This window comes from Odontesthes bonariensis, chromosome 17 (assembly GCF_027942865.1).
Source record: "Odontesthes bonariensis isolate fOdoBon6 chromosome 17, fOdoBon6.hap1, whole genome shotgun sequence".
In the NCBI taxonomy this organism is placed as follows: Eukaryota; Metazoa; Chordata; class Actinopteri; order Atheriniformes; family Atherinopsidae; genus Odontesthes; species Odontesthes bonariensis.
In genome coordinates this window covers 28,535,725-28,561,504 of record NC_134522.1, presented here as the reverse complement: position 1 = coordinate 28,561,504, position 25,780 = coordinate 28,535,725, and the positions used below count along the sequence as shown (strand labels likewise).

At 39.3% G+C, this 25,780-nt stretch overlaps 4 protein-coding genes across 7 annotated transcripts in view; 2 read left to right on the top strand and 2 right to left on the bottom strand.

Annotated features, from left to right (window-relative positions):
- Positions 1-105: 105 nt before the first annotated feature.
- Positions 106-6,283, bottom strand: LOC142366518 (uncharacterized). Its single transcript, XM_075448422.1, has 4 exons — positions 5,349-6,283; positions 4,704-4,907; positions 4,026-4,236; positions 106-2,196 (listed from the first exon to the last, which is right to left on the bottom strand). The coding sequence occupies exons 1-4, from the start codon at positions 6,052-6,054 to the stop codon at positions 1,944-1,946; spliced, it is 1,374 nt and encodes a 457-aa protein (XP_075304537.1). The 5' UTR covers positions 6,055-6,283; the 3' UTR covers positions 106-1,943.
- Positions 6,284-7,519: 1,236 nt separating this feature from the next.
- Positions 7,520-9,225, bottom strand: yipf6 (Yip1 domain family, member 6). The gene is made up of 2 exons (XM_075448811.1): positions 8,661-9,225; positions 7,520-8,371 (listed from the first exon to the last, which is right to left on the bottom strand). Exons 1-2 carry the CDS (start codon positions 8,997-8,999, stop codon positions 8,030-8,032), a joined length of 681 nt encoding a protein of 226 aa, XP_075304926.1. The 5' UTR covers positions 9,000-9,225; the 3' UTR covers positions 7,520-8,029.
- A 602-nt stretch (positions 9,226-9,827) lies between these two features.
- Positions 9,828-16,406, top strand: snapc1b (small nuclear RNA activating complex, polypeptide 1b). Its single transcript, XM_075448810.1, has 10 exons — positions 9,828-10,136; positions 10,879-11,035; positions 11,120-11,260; positions 11,899-12,003; positions 12,081-12,239; positions 13,544-13,597; positions 14,250-14,312; positions 14,754-14,892; positions 15,918-15,989; positions 16,098-16,406. Exons 1-10 carry the CDS (start codon positions 10,006-10,008, stop codon positions 16,130-16,132), a joined length of 1,056 nt encoding a protein of 351 aa, XP_075304925.1. The 5' UTR covers positions 9,828-10,005; the 3' UTR covers positions 16,133-16,406.
- A 219-nt stretch (positions 16,407-16,625) lies between these two features.
- syt16 (synaptotagmin XVI) overlaps positions 16,626-25,780 on the top strand; it is a 43,384-nt gene continuing 34,229 nt past the window's right edge. For 3 of the 4 annotated variants that reach the window (XM_075448809.1, XM_075448808.1, XM_075448806.1), the window contains exon 1: positions 16,626-17,564. In XM_075448809.1, the coding sequence (XP_075304924.1) occupies positions 17,552-17,564 (13 nt within the window). In that variant the 5' untranslated portion in view covers positions 16,626-17,551. The other variant, XM_075448807.1, reaches the window with a different exon arrangement.

The window sequence follows — 25,780 nt, the reverse complement described above, 5'->3', positions numbered from 1 at the left end:
TAAATTTCAAGGACATCCAATTCATACAATACTGTATTTTTCAGAGAAAAAACAAATTTGAGATGAAAGAAAAATCAAAAAGAGCTTGCATTGCATTCATTGAGTTTTTCGTAACAAGTTTTAATGATACTTTTAATGAACTCCTATTCAAATGACAGAAAATTGCTCAGCTTTTAAGTCAGAGTTTCTTTGAACAAATGGACTTACAGAGAAAAAAAAATAACTTACCTTTAATGGCCGAGTGTAATTTAAGAAAACATCCACAAGAATACAGAATGCCAAAGTAACACGAAAGAGACCAAATATAGCAATATCTTATGACATTTAAAACTTGATAACAGCACCCTCTGGAAAAAAAAAAAAACTCTGAAGTTCAAGTTAATCTTCAGATGGTTTAAAGCTACTTTTGTTATCTGTTTTGCACTTGTAGCTTCAGTCAGACTGTATCTATAAAGCATAAAATCTAAAAGAAAAAAAAAAAAGAGCTGCTTTTTCAGATGCATTTCATGTACAACCTGAAATCAGTACTTTCATTATAACAAGTTCGAAAGAAAAGGCAGTGGGGGGTGCAACATGATCAGAAAATACATTTTAGATTTCCTGCACTATCTGGTTGAGCCTCATATTTTCATGTGAAGTCAGAAATATGTTTCCTGAACATCCTGAAGCACAACTGCTTCTTGGTCAAGTGAGAGAAAAAAGAAAAGTCGCCTGCCAGGCTCGACTTACTGTAGCGATGGTGCGGATAAACACTTTAGTGTAAGATTGTGGAAATTCCTCTGACTAACGTGTGGCAGCTTTCTAGTTACTCCCTGTGGCTCATGCTAATGGTGAGCTAGAATTTATCAGGTTTCATTTCATCATTAGTGCCCAACAAAGTGATCCACTTTGTCAGCTATACTCACCACTAGGCAGCAACTACAGCTTAGGCAGCAACTACAGCTTAGGCAGCAACTACAGCTTAGGCAGTAAATACTGGGAGATTTCCTGGACTAAAGAAGCAGGAACTGCTCACTCCATGCTAAGCAGCATTTTTTCCAGCAGCTACACTTTATAATTCAAGTACCCTGACGTTTACTGTATCTGCTCCTTAAATTTCTAATGTAACCGTCAATTTTGGGGCAATAATTGCCAGTGGTAAAAAAAAAAAATCTCAAAAATTCCTCATCTGCCTTCTTTATCTTATTCGCCATCAATTGTTCAAAATTTGTGTTGGTAATTACAACCAGATTATTACAGTATTTCAGGTGAATTTAACCTCGTGTTTCTAAAGCAACACGGAAACGGCGTTTTGTCCTGGCTCCTGTTCCAACTCCGTGGTTTGGGACAGGGGAAACTCCCTAAGATCAGCTGCTTTTCCTCTCTTAACATCATGTAAACCGAGTAGTTTTGGATCTTTCATAGAACGTCTGAATAACTCCCATTTGAGTTGGAGATACACTTTTTAACATGTTCAGTCATTCAAAAACACCCTGCTGCAAATATTGCAATTAGTTATGCGGTTTACTTTACTATATCACATAGTTTTCACATTGTCATACTTGTCATACCTCTAAATACATCTGTTTTATTTTGATGTGTTTTTTTTTTTTATTTTGTTCGGGTAACTTTCAGTGAGGGTATTTTACCAGTGTGGTAACCAGCAAACTGGGCATTATAATTTATAATCAGCGACTGCTCTAAACTTTGGTCATAAGCCAAAAATGACCACATCTAAGCTCTGTCGTTTGATTTATTGTTCTGAAGCCTTAAGGCTTTCAGTAAGCCTTCAGACATTTTACTTCAGAAAAGAAGTGGCATGACCAACAGCGGCAGCCAGCTCCGTGGTTTAGTAGTTTTTTTTGTGTTTTTTTTACTCACTGCTTATTTTTCTTTAACAGCGGCCTACGGATGCGCTTCAAGGATCAAGTAACTGCTTTCCCTGGTATGTGCCTCTCCCAAGCTCAGTCCCCCTCCCACACACAGTCACATTCGCGTAGAGGGTTTCTCTGTCGCATTGTGGTGATGACCGTGATCCTGTTCTCGGACAACTCCCGGAGCTGGTTGATTAGCTCCTGCACGCAGGGGCTGGGCCAGGGATGACCGTTGAGATAATCTCGTAGAATGAACGAGCGCTCCACCAGCAGCTCCAACTGCACCAGGTGTCGCAGCTTGTGAAGGCTCAGCAGGTCTTTCTCTGGTTCCCGGCGGAAAAAGCTGGAGAAGGAAAGACATTATATCATTTATGTACATAAGCTTGAAATATCAGGAAGCTCGTTTACAGAAAAGCATTGATTCACAAAGTCTGTTTTAAAACTGTGAAAAAAGTGCCATGACTTTTTTGGCTCGTTTCCACTTACCTTCTTTTTTCCCCACCCAGACTGATCTTTATGGGTTAATTGCCCATCACTACTTTAGTGTACAATATATAATATTCAGTCAGGATATAAATCAATAAATCAAATGAGGCAGAGCACTGAAGTCCCTGTCAGCACGTCATACTGCCGTAATAATTCGGGTTACCATATCAACTGCACTTTGCTTCTGTAAAACATACCACGGTTGGATGGGAGCAACTGAAAAGGTAGTTTTTCTACATGTGAAAGCTTTTTGTTTTATTTGGTTGATTTTGCACCGACTAAAGAGAATCATTATTTCACACCTCACCGGGAGGAGCTGCAGCTGCAGGCTGACCCAAAACCCACAAAGAAAATTAAACTAAGTGTTCTTCCCTCTCGTTTGGCTTCGATGCTGTGAAATAAATGTTGGGGAGTTGCTTTGAAAAGTATCGGTGAAAATCGTGGATTAGGAAAGTTTTGACGTCACTCTTATTATTATTATTATTATTATATCTATCTAATAACCTGTGGGATTCTTCTGGAAATCAGAGCATGCACCAAATTAAGCTATTGTGTCCATTAATGCGACCGCATTTAATTCGGACTAGTGGAGTGTTGAAAGTGATACAGAAATGTTAAGAAATCAGACAAGGACCCCTCTGAGATATATGCACAACTTTCTATGAATTAGACTGCACGACAGATCACTACAGCAATCTTGCTAAGCTGAAACTTGAAGTGTGACATGTCAACGTTTCTACACACAATGGAAATCGTATCATTACTCTCACTTATGAACTACGAACCTTTATGATAAGTACACTTCATGATCATTTATTTCACAGATCTAAATAACAAAACCTGGAACCAAAACAACATCTGAATTTCAATGAAAATGAACAATTATTCAGAGAATTAGTATATTTTAACTCATGAATTGTTTACTAAATAAAATAGATTAAGTTAGTGTAGAGCTTGTTTGGAAATGTTGTAGCCAGTGATGATCATTTGTATTTATAGCATCCAAAACCGATATATGAAATGTTTACATAAACATTACTGATAGCTGACAATCACTTGGATTACAACACTAAGCAAATGACTTTTCTTTTTTAAATTAGAAAGCCAATAAGTTGTTGATGTTTTTGCTTAAAAAATGTAACAAAAGTTGTTTCTTTTCTGACGGTCCATTACTTTGTTATGTCAAGTTTAGCTCGAGCCAGATTTCATTCTTGCTAAATTATTCCTTAAAATAGTTTTCCTGTCTAAAAACCTTCAAAATTCTTCAAATTGCACTTTTGACCATCTCATCTACGTCACATAAAGTAAACATTATCATCTGTATGCTCCATTTTTCTTCATTTCATGAGTATTGAATAAAGAAATAATCGTGCTTTCTATTTTTGCTGGTGAAACCGAACAAGATGTCTCAAGACTTCTCTATAGAGCCATAAGAAACAACACAATTTGCTGACATTCCACAGACAAGTAATGACATCCTAAAAATAATCACAAGTAAAATAATCTTTAACTGCCAAACCTAAACACAGTATGGTCAAATAAATTACTGCAGTGTGCACTTATCCTTTATTATATAGAAGAAAAAAAATAAAAACAACAGTTTCTTTTAGGTACAAGTAAGTGGTCAGGGGGGGCCTCAGTGGCCTTTTAGAAATTATTAGGGGGAAATAAATATGCCAGACTCACCGTATCCTGAGAGTCCTGAGCTGAGGAAACAGCATGGGGATTCGTCTGCAGAGGCTTCCGCTGGAGCGGTTCTGCTCTATATCCAGGTGCTCCAGTCCAGGAACTTTTGGAGCGATTGAGTCCATGTCTTTCAGGGTTATGGCCACTCTCAGCGTCAGCCTGGTCACACTGGAAGGTATAGTGGTTGTATATGTGGCGAGAGAATTTCCTCCTGGCAAAAAGAAAGCGGCAGACGGTGATTTTAATGAAGCACTTCCCCCTGCTGTTCAACTGTTCCACCTTGACGCAATTAGTTCTGTCATTTTCCATAACATCTCTGACAGTAAGTTATGATAAGTTACTTAGTGGAACTGCCCAAGGAATTCAATTATTTGGGGCATTATCTGAAAGGTTGAGGAGCAGATTCTTTGGCTGCAGATCCAACCAAAGAATCAAAATCATCAGATCCATGAGATGGGAAGACTAACTTGGTGACTCACCTAGACACAACTGTCCGTCATGATTATTATGTATAGTTTAAATGGAAATGCACAAAGATCTGTTTTCATTAACTCATTGTTGAAATCATTTCTGATCTGCCTTGTTATCATGTCGCCGTTTTGAACCGCTGATGTAATAAAGAATTAAAAAAAAAAAACACAGACACACAAAAAAAAAAAGAATTGTAGCGCAACTCACCTATGATAGTGAGTGAATCTAGCTGCCTCAAAGGACTCAGCCAGGACCTGAGGCGACACTCAATTCCTTCTCTGATATACCTGTAGCGGACTGTCAGTGACCTGAGTGTCGTCAGACTCCTCAGTGCGTTTTCAGGGAGCGTTGTTTCTGGGTAATCCACAAGCTCCAGACTTATCAGCGATGGGCCACCATATGAAGATGCTCCTAAATGAAAAAGACAAAGTCCTTATTAACACGGTGTTGGGGTACAGTAGCTGTTCTGAGAATCCTGCCACCATACGCAGCCAGTGATGGTTGTTTCTAAGCTGTTAGAACTTTAGTTAAGAGACAGCAGCTATGTTTGTTTACCATCTGTTTTAGTGATAATTTACAGGTACACACACACCTGTAAAAGTGCTGCTCTTAGTTTAAAAGCTAAAGATACATTCAGACATCCTCAATATGGATGTTAGTGAAAATCCCTAAAAATTTATATTTTTAAAAGTTTTTCAGTTGTAAAACGTTTGATGCAGGCCTTGTGTGTTCTACTTTACTACATTAGATCATTTAAATAACATATTGTCCCTGTCCTTTAAGTTCCTTAGCCATGAGGAAATACTATAATAGTGTCTCCCGGTACGGACAGTTGATTGGGGTCAGACTGACCTGGCTGGTCCGGGTCCGGGGGGTTCAGATAGTCTTCGGGAAGCGGCTCTGGTGGCTCCCCCTTCATCCCCCAGGATAGGTATTTAAGTTTTTTCAGGTTCAGCAGCAGGTTGTGGAACACGTGGCGGGGAACCGGCCTCACCGTGTCCAGTCCGTAGCCCTCCCCCTGCTGATGGAAAAGCAGGTGCCGTAGGTTGACCAGGTTCGACACCACGTTGATGAAATCTACCGTGCAGGGCAGCCGGACGTTGCACACGCTGAGGTGGGTGAGCCGCTCCCGAAGATGTTCGATGAGACTACGCCCCAGAATCAATTCATCCCAAGTGGCGTTCCGTACCCCGAGGTCTCGCAGTTCAGGAAACCTGGACAGATTGTCCAAGTATTTTTCTTTGTACTGGCGCCCTCCGTCAACAAACACAATGGCAGTGAGCGACGGAAGGAACTTAACGAGGCGTCGCCACTCTTTGCGCCGTAGGTGTCTCACCGCCACCCGGGTGAGCTTCCGGCGGCTCAAGGTGTCCCAGTAGCCGTATGTGTAGCGGCGGAGTTCAGACAGTACCACCGTGTAGTCCCTCCACAGGGACGGGTGGTCGATAAGCTTCTTCAGGTGTCTACAGCAGCTGCGAACGGTGTGTTTCTCCTCCGTGCTAAGGTAGCTGAACACATACACCCAAAGTTCTGGTGGAAGCTGCGGCGGCCCCTCCATCGCTGAAGTGACCGTTACTTACGTTGATAACTTTAATCTACAGCTTGGTCCGCCTCAGGAGCGCACAAAGAAACAGCGGGAACTTCACCTGTGTGTGAAATACTAAACAACTCGGACTACTTCCTTTTTGCGCTGTTACTGACACGAGTGAGGCACTAACTGAACCCCCAAGCTGATGTTTACATAGGAATACGCTGAGTTTGCGGCGGTCTTGTTTTGATGACGTCAGCCTCACGTTCTTCTTTGTCTTCTTCTTCTGGTGAATTCCGAACAGTTTGTCATCGCTGCCCTCTACAGACAAGAATATTACATACTTTTAGTGGTTCCCAAACTTTTTCTGCTGGGCCCCCCTTTAAGAAAATTTTTGCGCACCCCCCTAAAAAAAAAAAAACAGGACATACATACACATAATTTGTTTTCAGACTCCATTGCAGTTTATTTCACACATTATAATTAATAAAACCTCAACCTTTTAAATTTTTTTATAAAAATTAATAACAAACTGCCTTTACAGTAAAACTATTTAAAGTGTTAGCTGCAGAGTCATGAAGCATAGTTGAAACTATGTCCATATCACTGTGAAGTATTAATTCCTCCGCTATTGTGTGCAGCTTTTTACACGGCTCGCGCTTTAAGACAGACGACACACTGTGGTCTCCCCTCATTACCCACCGTTGTAAAGGTGAAGCCAAAGGCAAAATATGTGTCATCATATCTTCTTTTCTTTGCCATGGAAGGAGAGACCTTGTCCATGTTATGCTAGCAGTGTCATTTATTGATTGATTGATTCATGCACCCCCTCCCCCCCTGATTCTCCTTATCGGAGTTCACAGTAAACCTTTTTCTTTCAGCAAATAACTGGAGAGATAAATAACTCCCACATGCTTGGTCTTTTATCCACTTGGTTTAGCTTTAAATAGTCTTTGCAAATCCTGACAAATTCATGCTTTGTCAAAAAAAGCCTTTGGATTCTTCTGGAATTGTGTCTTTCTGATATTTTCATCTGTTCTGATGCGTAACCATGCCAAGGGTATGTCATTTGATTCTAAACAAAAAATACTGTGAAACATAATTCTTATATTAGTGGCTTTCCTTTACCAGTCAGTACCAGTTTAGTCAAAAGGAAGGCAACTATTTTCCTTTATGTGGGATCTGCAATGTGGGTCAACCTGCACTTGTAAACATGCAGTTTGTGAAAAAATAAAACATTTCTCTGTGAAATGGTTTAATGTCAGTCCTGAGCCAACTGCCGTTGAGCGTCATTGCTGCATTAAAGGAAATACCCAACCTTTGAAATGAATTACTACTGTTTTCGCATCGCTGAAAAATGTTTCAATTGGCACAGTGGTAAGATCTTAAAGACATGGATGTCAACTGAAGTCATTTTAACAATGGATTAAATTATGTGCTTTACTTGATGTCTGTTTTGGAAGAAGAGAAGCTGAGGGCAGAATTAGGCAAGAAACACATTCAAATGTAAATTTAATGTTATGTAGGGTCACCACCTCCTGATGTCAACCATCTAATAAAATGAGAAACAGAAATTTTACAGCCAGAGCTTTAGTCAAACTGCACAAACACATGAGCTAATTGTCTATAAGTGTTTACTGAGAAAAAAACGAATAAGTTCCGAAGCACACCCTGCAGACAAAAAGGGAAAGGAGAAAATAATTGTAGCTCTAATAGTTCAAACATTCATTAATTATTTCTATTTACACATTGTAAACACAATTGGGAAAAACTGGAAATAAACAAACATATCTTCTCTTTAGCTGCAGCAGTCTTGTTGACCACTCCTCCTCAAAGAAGAATGGAATTACTTTGGTGTTCTGTAAGTCTAAATGCTGTTTCAGACACCCAGAAACACCTACAGTCCTGTCAGTAGTTGCTCATCTTTCTCCAAAGGCAAATTCTGGATTCTCTTTGAGTTCTTTCACTCTACAAAAGTTTTGGTTTCTGTTAGTTTCCTCCAATGTCATGGCGTGAATGTCAGGATCATCCACCCAATCACAAAGTAAAAGAGAAACACCGGATACACCACCAGTGCCTTGCGGTTGGACGGCTGACTGTCTGCAAGGAAGGCTGTGGAAGCAAAGGTGGACCAGCCGAAGGATGCCGTCACCACTACCAACCGCACGACGGAGCTGACCTTTCCCGTGCCACTCAGCAAGACAATCCGGCAAACAACCATGGCCACCGTCAGAGGCAAAATGCAATATCCTAACACACACAGGCTCTGGAAGAATGAGAGGGTGCCACCCAGCAGCTTGGAGTTGACAGTGATGATGATGGAGCCAAACCAGACAATGACAAAGACCTGGGGAAAGGAAAATATACAAATTGGTTATTAGAGGAAATTAGTTGCAAGATACACCGGAAAAACTATCATTTTAACTCAGTTTTCTTAGATGAAAGAAACACTGCTTTTATTTCAATGTCTCACACTTCTGCACCATATTGTCACAAATGATTTGGAGCCAAATACTGATACTGTAAATAAGAATTTGTTCTTAATGACTTCATGGTTAAATAAAGGTGAAGGTTAAGTATATTTGCAGATCCTCTGTTAAACCCGTTATCTAATGAAGTAACATTACTTATGCTACCTCGGCAAACTGCGGTCCTCCCTGGTCGTCGCTGTCAGCCGCGCCACCTTGAAGCAGAAGAGCCAGCGTCACGCAGAGCAGCAGCGGGCCCCACAGGTCCCAGTCCCGCAGCAGAGCCGAGCTCCTCTTCGGGTACAAAACGTGTATAAACTTCTTCCCCACTGCCCGCAGATCTCGCAGGATGGTTTCCTTCACCGGCTCGTCCAACGTAGAAAACTCGTCGTCTCTTCTGGAGGGGCCGACAGGGACGGAGATGTCCCCTTCCACCGGAATATCCTCCGATATGGAGACATCCGACAACCCAGCAAACGGCTTGCTGGCTTCCTCCGCTGACGCCATCTTTGTTTTCAGTAAAGGTCTAAGTGGGTGCCCGCAATTATACGAGAAGCTCAGACGACGCCAATATGGTCCCCTAAACTTATTCTAAACCAAGACAGCGACTAGAGTCTCTAACGTCCTAAAAGACCCAAGGACTTCAGGTATGGTTCCTTAAAATGGTCCAACTGGTTCTACTCCACGTCAGCTGAGGATTGTTTACTTCCGGACAACGTAACGCATGCACATCCGTGTGGTGCCTTCAGTGCACTTGTGGAATTGGATACTTTTCCATATACAGTGAAAAGCATTTTTAAAAGGTAAATTAAGCAAATACGTCCCCTGAAACATTCAGACTTGATAACATTCACTGTAAGATAGCCTTTTAATGATTACCACCTTTTATACTGTATTTCAACATCACCGGAAAAAAAGAAACTACCCCCGTAAGAAACCAAGAAAATCAACTTCTTAAAAAAAAACAAAAAAAAAACGATGCAATTACATTTTTTTTAAAAGAAGTATTAAATTTTGCTCTAAAAACTTTGTTACGTAACACCCGAATATAGCTATATCCATATGTCACATTTCTGATTGGTTATAATGTGTTTTCTTTCATTTGAATACTCTTGGGACACAATGTAAATTCCCTCTACTTTTTGTCATTTGTTCTGTGCTTACATTACATATATAGTAATCTCTTACGCTAAATTGATGTCAAAGTCATTTATATGCAAATAAGAAATTCTAAATAAAACTTATTTAAGTTTAATAATACGGTTTTCATTTTTACGATGATTACGAAGGTGTCTTTCAACGTTGCTCATAATCAAGACGTCGGTTGTTGATGACGCATTTGAGCCTCGACAGTCTTGTGTATTTACATCCCAGGACCCCGAACGACGAATTGTTTTCTGCATGTTTTTTTGTAGAAACGTGACAAAAATCAAGATGTGATTCTTGATGAAGAAGATAGAGGCTTTTTGTGGTTAAATTAGTTTTTCTTGTTCGTGTCAGAGACAGTATTGAGATGGAAGTCTGCAGGAAACAGGTGAAGTCAGACAGCGAGGAGCTGCTGAATCGTTTCCAGCAAACACAGTCGGTCCGCTTTGAGGTTTTCTCCAGCATTTGGAGGGAAATGAAGTTCTCTCAGATTTTTTAGTAAGTTTACAGTGAAAACGTCCATGAATGTTGTTAAATGCGCAACTAATCTCGTTCACTTTTAGTTATGATTAAATACTTTGTTAATTCCAAAGTGAAAATATGAATTCTACAAGGTTAATTTCCTTCTTCAGGAGCTTTGAAACACAGTTTTTCTTGATTGCATGCACGTTTGAAACTTTCCTAGTCATCATTAGTATTATTATTACATATTCCATTTTTTGTTGGTATCACGCGTTGGGTATTTTCACTTAAACTGATTGTATATGACAGAAATATAAAAAATACAGTCCTTTGTTGATAAATTAAACAAAATAGGAGAGGACTGATAAGGGTAATTGAATCCGATTTGACCAGTTCATATTTATTTTCCATTTATTTCCAAATCTTTTCTGAACAGTTACATTTTCATAACACCTCATTATTGGAGGGTAATACTAGCATTTTATTATTGAGACTAATCTTTATTTTCATCATGTTATATTTTTCTGATTGTCCATAATAGTTACAGCTTATTAAATAAATTGTTATTATAAGGCATTAAGTCTGTTAAGAAAATATTCATTTCGGCTCTCTTATTCAGGTTTTCAGCGGTTAATGTTGTATATAGAGACGGTGCTTCCCCAATGATAAAGACAAACACGGAACAAAAACTCTGTTTCATAAGTAATGTCAACTTTTGGCAGAATTGGGAAAATGCATAATTTCCAGCATTTTGTATCTTGTATTTTTCTTGCCACAGTGGAACAACAAACCACGAGAAGCGGGTTTTCAGCCGCCTGGTTCTGGACACGGCTAGCTGCTACTTTCTTCCGCCTTTTAGCTTCCAGATCCGTGTTGGAGGACTTTACTTGCTGTATAGCTTGTATCAGTGCCAGACTGCTTCACCCTCAGAGCAGGTCAGGATGGTAGCATGCATACCTTTTGTTTAAATGAGCTGTCACACATAATTGAAATGCTTTTTTTTTTGTCTCCGGATGTAGATCCGCCTGGCTCTGAGGGACTGGGAGGATGTAATGAAGTTTAAGAAAGATGCAGTGGACGCACAACACTTTGACGCTGTCTACATCCTCCAACAGCTGATATTCTGCAAAGCCTTCCACTTCACTGCCATGCCCACTCTGGTGAGCTGCCATCCTCAACATTTTATATATTTGTTTGTTGTGTAAAGGTGAAAATTACCCAGCAAGGCCCTCCTGGAGCCAGTTTATGTTACACAGTGAAGCTTAGATTCTTTAAAAGGGAGAGTCGGTAACTGAAGGCAGCCAAAACAATGGGCCCAACTTTTTCTTCTCTGCATTTGGCAAGATCTCAGAAAGCCTTAGATTTGGCTTTATGTTGTTCCACTTGGTTCATCTGATTGTTTAAAGTTTGATTGTCTCTAATGGTTTTGACCAGTTTATTTTGGACGTGCCTCCCCTTTTCCAAATATTTTATGCAGAAGTCTTCCTAGACACTTCTCTGTAACAAAACCATCTGTCACACCAGCCTCACGAATGTCACACTGCAAATGTCTAATTTTATAATTGCATAAATAAACTGATGTTCCTAATAAAGTACCTGGATGTAAATGTGTGGAGAAAGAAAAAATAAAAATCAACAACAGCAGGTTGCTTTCCAAATTAAAAGTCTGAAGTCTTTATTGTTGTGTTAAAACACGAGTTGGAGATTTATTACTAAAAGCAATAAAAGAAAAAATAATCTACATATGGTTTTAAAAAAAGTCCACAATTCATTATGTTTCCTTTTGCTCTGCCTCCAGCTTGTCTACAAGAAGAAGAGGAAGGTGGAGAAGTCTGTGTTGTGCGAGGAGTTCATAGAACGAGCGTACCGTCCGCAGGAATTGGTCAACGTTGAGGTGCTTGAGGTGAGCAGAGACTCTGCCCTCCTTTGATCCTTTCAGCGGTAGAGTTATGAAAATGTATAACGCTTATCTGGTTGCAGGAAATGTCCAATATTAATGAGATGTATGAAAAGATGAAGACCTCAGTCATGTCGCAGATGACAGCGCAGGGTGATTCGTCTGTAAACCTGATCCGTAAAGACCTCGTCTCGCAGCTTCGCAGCACTGTGCTCGACTTCTACAAGTGGCAGCAAAGGAAGGTGAGATGTCTCCATAGAATAATCCCAATTGTTTCAGTATCTACTGGTATTTAAGGGACATTTTCCTTATTTCAAATCAACGGTTTTCTTCTTTCATGGCATATTTTGTATTGTGAACCGTTGTGTCGTATCATGTGGTATTATGTTATGTCTGTTATATCATATCCTCATGTGTCTTGTCATTTTTTCACTGTCTCTACACATATATAATCGACTTATCTTATCCTATCCTATTATTCACCCCCCCATTATATAATTTAGGGTATTGTGTCATATCGCTTGTATTTCTTTCCCTGTTCTTGTTGGATCATACATTATTTGCATTGTAATTTGTGTTTCCCCCTTTAGCTGGCAAAAATAAATTTCCTGGTATTTCTTGGCCGAATGGTGGATGATTAAAATATGTATCACTATTTTCTACCAAGTGGGCTAAATATTCAGTTGTAAGCCACAGACGGTTGTAAAAACTGGAGGACTCATGCGCAAGCTTTCCAAATCCTTCTCTAGCATATGAGTACAATGTGCTGCAGATTGAGCACAAAGTTACTAGCCTGTTAAGATATTTCAGAAAGGCAGAATCAGATCCTGATTCTACACCATCCGTTATTTAGAGGTAGTTCAGGGATTCTCCTTGAGTGGATTCAAATTCTTTAGGAAGATTTAATTGACATACAAGAGGGTTGTATTTTGTCCTTCATCCTGTATTTTGTGACTGTAGATTAGGGTTAACATCGAACCATACAATTATACAATATTACAAACGGTATCATCTTATTCCATACCTGCTTTCAACTATATTGATATATGTTTAAAAGTTGGTATACTGCCCTACACCTCTTTAGGTTTTTACTGCAGGAGTCTACATGGGCTACTTGGAAGCTGTATAAAATGTAAATAAAATAACAGAATGTAATGATTTTCATATCCCTTTAACCAACATTTTATTCACAATAGAGCTTGGAAACTTATGAAAAGTTGAAAGTTAGTTATTTTACTACCTCGTGAAAAAAATGAGCTAATCTCAAATTTGTAAGATTTAAAACATGTCACTTTCAACATTTTATTTGTTTTTCTATGACTAAGATATAATTGAATCGGATTTGCAAATCATTCATTTTCAACAGTGTTTCAACCTTTTTGATATTGGGGCTTGTACCTCACAGAAGGAAAGAAATCAAAGTGGCTTTGGTGAAACTCAACTTTTCCAAACTGCCCAAATCCTAACAAGGCAAATCTGTGGCTTTTGGGACCACAAGGTTTTTTTTTTTTTCACAAGCCATTTGATGCTTGTTTTGGTTTCACAGGACAGGGTTGATGAAGATGAAGACAGTAATGAAGGAACATCATCACAGCAGGAGGTGAGTTGGGCTTCTTCTAGGCTTTTTCTGAGTTTTTCCCACATCAGAAAACAAACAGAAACTACATGGAAGTGTTGTTGTGAGCATCTAACAATCTAGTGAATCAAGTAAAGCATTTTGAGTTCATCACATCACAGAAAAAATATGTTATTAGCGACTAGCCCAAGCATGACTGATAACAGATCACCAAGTTCAAATAAATAGGTTTTAAAATCAGAGGAAGAAGAGCTGTGCTGTTGGGGTGTGTTCTGTAACAACAGCGGTATGAGATCCTTCAATCCACATCATAAATATGATTTTATGAGCTGCAGGGTTGCCAGATCTGCCACAACATGTTGGAATATTCATTTTCTAATGGCTTAAGCTGAAAATCTCAGACGTATCTCTGACGATATATCAGTGCAAACTGAGTTTGTCAATTTTGTCTTTGTGATAGTTTTCTGAAAGGTTGATTTTCAGTGACATAAAACTGTTTATGTGTATGGGCGAAAGGCCAAAAGGCACAAAAGAACCTGAGTACATGTGGACAACGGTATGCAAGATGTGAAACTCTCCAAACCGAAGTGAAATAAAATTCTTCCTGCATTTTCTTGGAGCTTTCTTAAAGCTGTATTAGAGCGCTGCTGACTGACCGCCTGTTTTGTGTCCTCAGTGCTCCAAAAGAGCCGAGCTCCTCGCATCCATCAAATCAAAGGCATTTGGAGAAGCCTCAGAGGTTGGTGTGTCACGTTATGTGGTGCTTTTATTTTTATTCATATTTTTCCTAAAATCCAGGCTTTCTTAAAAGCTGTAGTTTTTTACAGTCGTGATAGAAAAATGAAAAAAATCACGTCAGTGTTCTCTTTGTTTGTGGTTTCATATTTTCATGTGCTTTTTTTTTTTTTTTTTTTTTTCATTCACTCATCCTAGTTTCATATTCGGCCACTTCTGTTATATTGTTTTCTGAAGTGCAGGGTGTTAAATCTCTAATTTATTATCGCTTGTGTAGTTTTCTTTATCTTTTAAAGTTGTATTTCTTTTATGATTTCACTTGTTTGTCACGCTTGTGAAATATGTTATGTATTCATTGAATTAACTGCACTGAATTTATTTGTTTCAAATCATTAGGCTACGCAATGCGGGGTAAAACAAAAGAGATGATGTATTTGTTTCTCAGGCCTCCAAGTCAAGACGACATCGTCAGGTGGAGATAGATTCCGCCGTTGTGGGGGCTGAACCCGCCTCCGTGTCAGGTCGCACCAGAATTTCCATACCATCCCTCAGGACCAGAACTAATGAAAATATCCATATAGCAGGTAAATTTACCCCACAACTTCCAAATGAACGTACCAAAGCTAAAATATCTGGTCAAAGTTTAAATCCTTTGCAGAAGAAAATTGGGCCTGAATCGGACATCTGTTCATAGTCTCTGGGTACTTGTTGTTTGCTTCTTTATTTCCTTCGGCTCCTCTATTCTTCTGAACTACACTTCAGATTCCTGAAGCTTCATGTATGCTGCCAAAGATTTTTGGTAGGGCTGTGACTCGATTCAAATTTTTAATCGAGTTAACTACAGGCTTTGAAATTAATTAATCGAAATTAATCGCATTTTAATCGCATATACTTTATCCTTTAGAAAATTAACATTTTCAACAATATTTCAACAAACACAGAACATATCCCTATTTGAAATCTGAATGTAGCATGCATTAAAACACAGTATATAGAATCTTGGATGTTAAGCTGCGTTGGGCCCCGTTAGCTTCCACGCTAGCTGCTACATGTTTAGCGTTGAGGTGATATTTGAGGCTTGATACGCTGCTGTGATACGCGAATTCCTTGTTGCATAATCTGCACACAACCACACTCTTGTCAACGCTTCCCTCCGTCTGTATTTAAAAAAAATAAATAAAAAATAAATAAATTATAGTGTGCGATTAAAATGCGTTATTTTTTTTAACGCGCTAATATGTGTGTAGTTAATTAATCGAAATTAACGCGCTAAAGTCCCAGCCCTAATTTTTGGGCTACAAGGGTGAAAAAAAGAAACCACACATTCGCTTGTCTCACAGCAGAAAGGTGTATAAAATAATGTACTTGTTAGTCCAGGGTGTAAATATTGAAAAGTAATACAGTAAATAATCTTTCCAGATGTGGAAATGATACGGTTACATCCTGCATATTTATTGGAGATATTTGCACAGTCATGTGATTAAATGTAAATTACAAACACTAATAATCAAAATAAGTATACTGCGAAAAGATTCTATTCAGGGCTGAAATCTCCTGGGTGACACATGAAGATCGTCATCCTCTCTGATGAGCACTTTGCATTTCGCAGGTGATGCCTGGAAAGAAGCCACAAAGACCACTCACATAAATCGTCTTGCCACGCTGGACTCTCCCTCAGAAGGTAACCGTTGTTAAGTTGTTTCTACTCTCTGCGTTTGTTCCGTCTCCTCCAGTTTCGTCCACTTTACCGGCTTCTCTTCTTGGTGCGTTTTGATTTTTCTCATTTCAGATAAACCAAAGAAGTTGAAAAGATTCAAGTGGTGACGAAAGGAAGTGCAGAAGACTCAACATGCTGTTCTGATGTTTGACTGTATATAGGTTTTATGTTATACACTATAACACCAATTATCAGTTTTACATTCTTGATGAAAACGTCTGTTGAAAATTCCCCCCGCTCTGTTCTTTTAGAGTAGATATTGCCTTTTACATCTATTTTTACCAAAGCAATTTTATCTGGGCTATCGGAGCATGTTTTCCTGCTTTTTCCTCAGTGTTTGCGGTTTATTTGTTGACAAGATAAAATTGCCTCTGTATTGCAGCTTTTTTACTTCCATTGTGAAATACTTCATGGACTTTCACTGTTTTTTTTTTTCACAGTTGGTATTTTTGCCACTCTTTCTCGTGTGACATTTCTCTCTCTTGCATAATTATTACCTCTGCCCAGGAGGTTATGTGATCGCCCGAGTCTTGGTTGTCTGGATGTTTGTCTGTTCGTGCTGCAATCTTGCGACCTGCCACAAGGTGGCGACAAAGCTTCCTTGGCGGAGGTCTGCACTCTCTGAGTGCATTTCTAGTTATTAATACAAGCTTTTATTAGATTACTAAAAAAGACTAAATATGATTTAAAAAAAGAAGAACAATGGTGTAAATAGGGGGAGGGGCGGTCAACATCTACAAACATTTAAACGTGGTAATTTATAACTATTTTAAAACTAGCTTTTAAAAAAAAGTCAAAGGCTAATAAATACATGTTTGAAGAGGTGAGAAAAATCTCTAAGACAGGGGTCTTCAACGTTTTTCAGGCCAGGGACCCTCAAACTGATGGAGAGTGGGAGCAGGGAACCCCCTACTATTTATATGGCATACAATTGTGTTTTATATTTAACGGGGCCTAGTGCCGTGTATAAACATAGCTACTCTGTTATTGTACATTCAATGCTAAGCTATTCAAATAATACACAGGTAATATATATCATGTTTTAATTTTAAACATGTGCAAGGTACAGGGTGGCCGTGCCACTGCCATTTATAATCAAACATCTTGCATACAACACTGAGCTATTCAAATAATCCACAGATTTTAACTTTAAACATGCATGTAGATGGGACAATGAATCCTCAAACCATCTGTGGGTGGCACACGTTTGCACACAATTTGTGAGAAAAAACAGTTTGAAAAAAAAAAAAGTAAAAAATCGTCTAATCAACCAAAGATTTCGCGCCCCCCCTGCAGTACCTCCGCGGCCCCCCTGTTGAAGACCTCTGCTCTAAGAGGATGCATCATCATTTGAGAGCAGGGATGACAAGTCGGGAATGAAAATGACTACATTGTCCTACAGTCTGTGAAAGCACCGTGGCTGGAGGATGAGGAGCGGGGATGCTGCTTCTGCTTCTGCTTCTTCCCCCTCTACGCCGATCAAACACTAGATTCCGCCGTCGGCCTGAAAGGAAATAACTGCAGCCATGGCCTCGGACAGTAAGTTCCACTATCTCCTCACCCTGTGACCGGCCTTAATGTGGATGTTATTCCTGCGCGAGGAAAGGATGCTGTTTTAAGGCTGGGTTTATTTTTGGCTGGCCAGGAGCAGAACGAACGTGTAGGCCAGTTTATACCATTTCCATTTAAGACTCTTGCAGCGAAATAACTGCATTTAAAAGTCGTGGTCGGTCTTTGAATAAAGGGCTCAAAATTTAGGTCGAGCATCCTTCCAGTGGCTTACGATGAATTTCTGATGGAATACTCACTGGAGATCTGACGGTTGCCTTATCATGGACGCCGATTTTTCTCAACACTGCTTTGAACTGCAAATATAATGTGCTCTTAGGCAAATAACTGCTTGTTATGCATTTGTGGCTCTGCTACACATGGCAAACAATATCGTTTGTGCATCATGCAGAATGCTGCACTCTAAGCTTTTAAGTATGACTAAGAAAAAGCAGGTTTAATAACCCTGCAGATTGGCTAGAATAATTGAATCTCTTAATATGACTAAATGTGTATGACACAAGTATTTTCTGATCATACTTATTTTGACTACTTGTCATCTTGTATATCCCGTTGGAATGATTTTAACTTAGCCTTTTACACAAAGCCTGATACACAGACATCTTGTGGTTCTGCACTGATTTTTTTTTTTTTTTTTTTTTTTTTTTCAAAATATCAATCCTAAATGAACAGTGGGAGATGCCATCTCTGATACATGCAGCATATAATATACTTGCAACATGTATCATCTTCCCTTGTTCATGCGCAAGGCCAATTTTCAGTTTTGTGTCAGCATCATAAAAAAAAGAAAAGAACAAAAATCACAAGAGCCACAATGTGCAGCATGTGTTGATGTTGTCAGAATGCAGATTTGATAACAGACAGGTTATTGGTGTGGTTTCATATGTGTAAACAGTGGGCAGGTGAAAGGTCACAGGCAGATAGTCATTTACCTTCGTCTGCATGCAGTGTGGCCAGTGTTGCTTGGAATAGATGCGGAACAGCATCAGAGCAGCTCTTAGCATGCTTCGTTACTCACTTGAGGCAGTCGACCGTGTGTGTGATGCAGCCTCTGGTTATTGTGGCCTAGTTACACACTGCTTCCATTTCTTATTCAGGTCCGTCTCCTCCCCTCAGTGAGGGAGAACACTTTGAGAGTTAGTTTTACACTGTTGTGTCCGTGTGATAAGCTGTCTCAGGAAATTGAAACTGCTTTGAAATCCATGTTTGCTTCTGTTGATTTGAGCACAAGGGCCTAATGCCCTCCATTTAGACTGACTGGAAATTCCCCTCAGTTATTATTTGTATGGATATAATGTATATTGCCACTTTCTCTGTGCCCAAGAGGTGGCGATAAGTACTGCCTGAGTTTAACTCACAGCAGGGGAAGTTCATCATACATGAGGTTAAACCACCTCCTAAAGAACATTAACTCAATTTTGATACACTATTTTTTGTTCAATTCAGTTTTATTTATATAGCGCCAAATTACAACAAATGTCATCTCAAGGCACTTAAATAATAAAGTCCAATTCAAGCCAATTGGAGTTCAATTCATTGTAATCATAATTAATTTCAAAATAATCCAATTTATTCAAAAACAATTTCCTAGCTAAGGAAACTAATAAATCACACCGAACGACTCCCTTTTAACAGGAAGAAACCTCTGGCAGAACCAGACTCAGGAAGGGTGGCCATCTGCCTCCACCAGCTGGGGTTTGAGAAGACAGAAAAGAGGGGGAAAAAAAAACACTGTAACACCATTCAAAGGATATCTGTTGGAACAGGGAAACACAAGTTAATGACCACAATAATGTCACATGTACATAATATCATTTGAGAAATTAAACGGGGGAAAAAGAGAGTAAAGTGAGGAGAGGTGTGACAGATGAGACCCCCCAGCAGGCTGGGCCTATAGCAGTTTAACTATGGGATGCTTCAGGATCACCTGAACGATCCCTAACTGTAAACTTTCTCAAAAAGGAAAGTTTTAAGCCTGGTCTTAAATCTTTCTTTCCCCCCTTTTTAGGAAAATCTCATTTGTGTTCACCAGCTTGTCTCTACCTGTGTCTGATGCAGAACCCTTATCCATCTCACACAAATTACTTATAATCAATCAATCATGATCATTTTTTTATTAACAGACTTGTTTTTATGTTTATTACATATAATGAACTCTTGGAGTCTATTGAATTAGGACCTTCAAATACCCTTTTAATAAAGCCAAATTATTTCTAATGTTGGGCCTCCCTCCTTTTGTCACTAGTCAACAATTGGACTGGCAAAATGTGTCTGTAAAACATTTTCCCAAATTAGATCACACCTTGCTCACACCACAAAGAGATTACACCAGTCTCAACACAGCTGACTTTAGTCTTGATGCTTTGTATAACAGTGGCTGTGTTTTTCTTGTTCAAAACTCCACAGAGTTACGGAAAGCGTGCTGTTCTCCATGATAACAGTGGCAACTCGGCCTCCCTAGGTTGGAAGTTCCTCAGCCGTGTAATTATCTAAGTTTGAATTATTTGTTTTGCCATCTACAAATGAACCATTAAGCTTAACCTTATTCTTTATCAAATTCATGCTTTACTAATAATACAGTTCAGTAGTTCTGGGCTTTCTTTTCCCCACTGTACATTTCCTCTTTTTGCCCTCCTCTCGGCTGTTGCGTCTTGGTATTAAGGAAGGATATCTGCCTCGCCCACTGGGAGACAGGAAAAGTGTGCTGATTGACGTGTCCCACTGAACACGGAGCAGCTCATACTAAGGAACATTCAAAGGATTATGGGTGAGGGGTGAAGGAGAGAGTTCAGGAGTCAAGTTTGTCACTTGAAGCAAAGGGAATTTCTTTTTGAGGAGGGTGGACAAAAGGAGAAGAAGAAAGGCATGGGCAGCAAAGAAGGAAACAGTGAAGCTCGACCAACAAGCAGAGCCAGTAGGTCATTAGACTGAGACATATTTGTTTTATTCTTTTAAATTAGAAAATGCTCGGTGGGGATAAAGCCTGTCTCTCATATCTGTTTTGTTTAGCTTCAGCTACAATTTGCAGGGAGAATTTCATGTCCAGGTACTGAACAGGTACTATCGGGTGACTGATCATAGAAGTTTGTGTTTTGTTTTTTTTCTGTAGTCATTATTGAGAATAATTGAGAATTATGGTGAGAAACACCACAAGGAGATGATCATAAGCAGGATTTGATGACAACAAGACCCCTTTGTAGCTGTCATTTCTGCGTGACTGTGTTGTGTCTCTTTAAGCTCGCATTTAGTCAATTATTCAAGATGTAACAAAAAAAGGGAAATCTGCGCAGGAGCAGATTCAATTCGGCCAATTATCTATTAACTCGATGTAAGCCAAATACAATGTACTGTATGTAGTTTTAACCTAATAGTATATGTTGCTTAAATGCAGAATAACTCAACACATTCAAACCAAGCCTATAAATAGTGGTTGGAAACCTGAAAGCCTGTCAAGTTAGAGCAATTTTTCTAGCGCTCACTGTGATCTCACAGCGGATGATCTCCTGTGAACACCGCTTACAGCAACACTTTTAGAGAGGCAACGTTTTTGTTTCATTGAGAACCGTAGACATAAGAATACTGTAACATCTTATCGTGTGAATGGAGAAGTAATCCAAAGACAAAAAATCCTTTAGAGTATTACTTTTCTTATAGTAACAGTAAGAGCTGTTGAATTGAACTTTTTTTTATAGCATTTTATGCTGGAACTAGTGTATGTGTCTGTATATGAGGAGCTGCCAGAAGGAGACACAAAGCTAAATCTAACTCTTTTGGGTGAGCTATAAGATACAGGATATGATATATTTTAGTCCAGAGAATAAAATCTTATCGCATCTCACCAATCAATGAAGCTTTAAAACTAGAAGGGTCATATAACTTTATGATTTTAGACAAAAAAGTCCACTTTGCAATGGCCTGATAGTCAGAAATTTTGTCCAGCTTCCATTTGGCACCTTGAGTTCAGCTTTCAGCCGTCACCCTGTTGGGTTTTTTTGAGCACACCATATTTAGACAAGAGGGTGGAGCTGAAGAGTTAAACTTGAAAACTAATTTGACAAATTGGACAGTATGTATTGAATGAAACAAGTAATTTACCACCAGCACACTTAGCAGAGAGAGCGAATCTCACTCATGACAAATAATGACAAATAATGATAAGGAGCAAAGGACAAAAATCTTTTCACACAAAAATAGCAATTCTTATTCTTTAAGATTCTGAATAGATTTACAACTTATGAAAGATATTTTTATACAAGTTTTTTGTGTTTGGTAAAGTTGAATCCCTATGTGCTTCTCCTGAACTTTTCCAAACTTTACTATGTATTTTATGTGGCTGACGCAGCAGTATGTGAGTCACTCATCTCTAAAGTTAGAGCTTTGATTAGTTGCTTGTTTAATTGGATTCTACATTGTCCCGGGGTAGAAACGTTTTTTTTTTTTTTTAAATATACAGTAATTTGCCTAAACCTACCAAAATTATTCTACTGATTATATTCCTGCTGTAGTCAGTTGATATTGCACAGAGGCTCCTGGATTATTAATCGAATTGGGAGATTGTTACAAAATGCACACCAAATGATCTTTTGGGAAGAATTTATTGACACTGTTATTAAAGTATTTGATGAGCGAAGCTGACCTTTTTTGAGTGGGAGTCTGGTGGAATCAGATGGGTTTCTGAGCCAGCACCTGTGGCCAACAGTGGTTTTGTGCTTTGAGGCATTCCCTGTCAGCTTCTTGTGTGACACTAGCTGGGAACCATCCCTGTGGTGACACAAATCTATCTTTACAGGCTTAAGACTTCACTGACACACATCTCGTGTGACGCATTTTAGTTTAATATCTTCAGAACAGTCCACTATTTCAAGTGGAAATATAATTTACTTGATTTTTCCTTGTTGCTGCTCATTTTATATTCACGTTCACCCACACGAGTTTTCATTTCCAGCAAGAAAGCTACAAGAATAAAGCTGCAGGTGCTTTATTTGAAGAGTTTTTTGTTACTGTGAGAAATTTAATGTCCTTCACACTTTAGACTTTGTTTCTTACACTCCTGGTGACATTACTAGAAATGAAGTGATGTCATTGAGGATCATACTTTTGAATTTTTTCTCATTGTTTTTGTAACACACCTGTCAGTGTAAAGTAATAGTACTTTCATGTTAAATCAATAAAACAGACAAAAAAAAAAAAGATTCTCTCTATAAATATGTTACTCTAACAGATATCTCCACAAGATCATCCACTATAGTGAGATTGGTCATGCAGGAAATGTGTCTGACCTCGCTTGAGTCTTTTTACGCTGCAACCCTGATGTCACCGGTGGTTCATTATGATCATCACGTCAGCTGCAGTCACAGTAAAACACACCTAAAGTCAGACGCAATTTTTACAATTTTACAATTTATACATCACAGATCAGTGCTGCACCACGGGGCTGCGAGTCTGCAGAGAAATAAACCAACAAAGACTTGTGGTATATCTTAAACATGGCTGCGAGCGTCTTTTCTTTCCTTTTGCTTTTTGTATGCACTGCTGTCGGCTTTATTGCTGAGCTTTGCCAATTCAGTCAATCAGTAAGGTACATCTCCCTCACACAGTGATGACAGGAACTGTCACCGTTCTCACCATAGTGTTCCTTCATTGCAGATTTTTGTCAAAACTTTCACATTTGGTCTTGCAGCAATATTTCCGTGACTCCTCTTCAACCTCTCTGTTTCTGGGTCTGTGTTGTCTGATCACTAAAGTTATTTTACACACAAAAAACATGAAAGCCAAAACTGTCCTTGAAATTTTATGCATGGCATTTATAGGAGCCATTGTTTATCATAAATTGAAACTTAAGGATTTATCCTATTCTCGCTATGAGTGGTGCTGAAGAGGAGGAGTAGAGGCATGTCAGCAGCATAGATGCAGCACAGGTGTTGCAAGGGATCTAATTATGCAGGGCTAATGAGGTGATTGCACTTTTTTTTACTGCTTGTTTTTTATCGCTTGTTATTCATTTGTACCAAACAGAAGAAAAAGGTAGACAACAGCACAAGTAAAGTTAGTTGAGTCCTATAAATAAGTTGTAAGTGAAAGTCATTCCTTTTGGGAAAGACAGGCCAGGTGCTTCATGGAATTGGAATGTTACAGACTTTATGAATATAAAGATTCCCTTGATGCCCAAGTACTGCATATTCATTTATTTTTGTTGAAATACTTTACACATTTTAATGCCGAACCTGACGGGGTACAGGAGAAGAGGGAGAGCAAAGAAAAAGAAAGGAAAACAAGACAGATATAAAGAAATGATACAAGAAGACGATGAGAAAAACAAGACGAAACATGTGACTGAATGAATGCGTGTGTGTTTGTGAATGTACGTGCAAAATATATGGTACAGGTCTTACATGAGATGTACTTAATCATGGGTGCTGAGGGCCACCACCAACCTCCAGGGATCAGAAGCAGGCAAGACCCAAGACCCTGGCACTAGCAGCACTTGACAAAGCAACAGAACTCAGGCAGCTCCACCGGAGGGACAGCCACACATCCACCCAGAAGAGAGTGGAGGAAGGCTCTGGACAAGAGCCCCCATGGGCATAGGGCAAAGACCCCCCAGCTGCCCAGGCACGAGTCGAATGCAGCACCCAGGGCCCCACAAGTTTGAGCACCACCCAACCCCCGCCTGACCAGAGGACCAGGCACCCCAGACGGCCAACCAAAGTGGGCCAGAGAACGCCTGTGCAGCAACCATTTTTTAATCAGACTGTTTGAACAATTTGGTCTAGTTTAATGTTAGACAAAGAGCAATTAGTTCCATCTCTCAGTGTGAACTTCCAATGAGGGAAATGTAGGTATCTGAGAAATAACTTGTCATCATTTATTTATTTATTTATTTATTTATTTATTTATGTGTTTATTTGTTTAGTACTAGCTAATGCTAATGGCTTAAGTAATGATGATGGCGTACACCTACTTCTAAGGAGGTAATGAACGCTTTCTTGTTGAATAATTACGTTCTGTAATTCAGACAAACCGGAGCGATGTGGATAAGGTCCTTTCCTCACTCTCATTGCTACACTGAATGCTGTGCACCGATCTCTGTGAATTAACATTACACGTTTTGCATGTTTCTGACTAAGATGTAGGTGTCCAAGTATTATTTAATAGGAATATATACAAAACATTTAAACACAGTAATTAATGGTACACATGCATTACAAGGACTTACGACGTGTACATTTCCAGGTTGGTCCATTACTGTTGATAAGAAATCATTATTTTCTAGCATCTGTTGCCAACTTACAACACCACACTCTAGATGCCCAGGTTTTGATGACAGATTGCGTACATAAGCACTTCATTTGATATAAATGAATATAAATCATGCCAGTATTGACATTGTGTCCTTAGCCTACTTAACTTAACTTAACTTAACTTAACTTAACTAACCCTTCACTAACATCCTGTTGAAGCCTTGATGGCTGAACCTCTATGGGAGTTCCTTCTTGTCCACGGTCTGTCTCTGGGCTTGTGGGTGTGGTTGAGCACTCACTCGCTCTCTGCCCCTCTTAAGAGATCGTTTTCAGGAGAGGTGTTAAAACACTGTGCCTAAAACAGCAGGTACTTGATTTAATGAAGCATAACTCATACATTTCACTAGGCCTTCAGATTGTGTCAAATTGTTAAAAAGGGCATCATGCCCTTTTAAATCAAATTACTATTGATAATAGAATAAAATTATGCTTAATGTTGCAGAAAGGTGGGCATGACTTTCCTCAGTCCTGCCACCTCCCATGTCCTTAATCACCCGGCATTTCAACAGCTTTGTGCTCCACGTCGGACCTTCAGTTCCAGTCCAACCTCTCCTCTGCGCTCCAGGGGTGGCAGTGTGAGATTGAGACAGTGCTGATGACTTACTGCATGGAATTTGATTTGTCATTCAAGCTGGCTTTTACCCTTTACAAATAAAAGGTGCTTATGGATTAGTAATGGCTCCGGGCAGTTTCGTTTAGACTTTCTTACTTCTCTTCCCTCAGTGATGTCTGCAGATGTGATGGCAGCTTTTGATGCATCTTTTGCTTCATGTTGTGATGCATTTGGCCAACAGCAGGTGGCACTTCAACACTTTTATGGTAATAAAAAAAATTCTCACTGGTAACTATTTCTAAATCAGCACTTGGATGGCAGTGTTTGAAAGA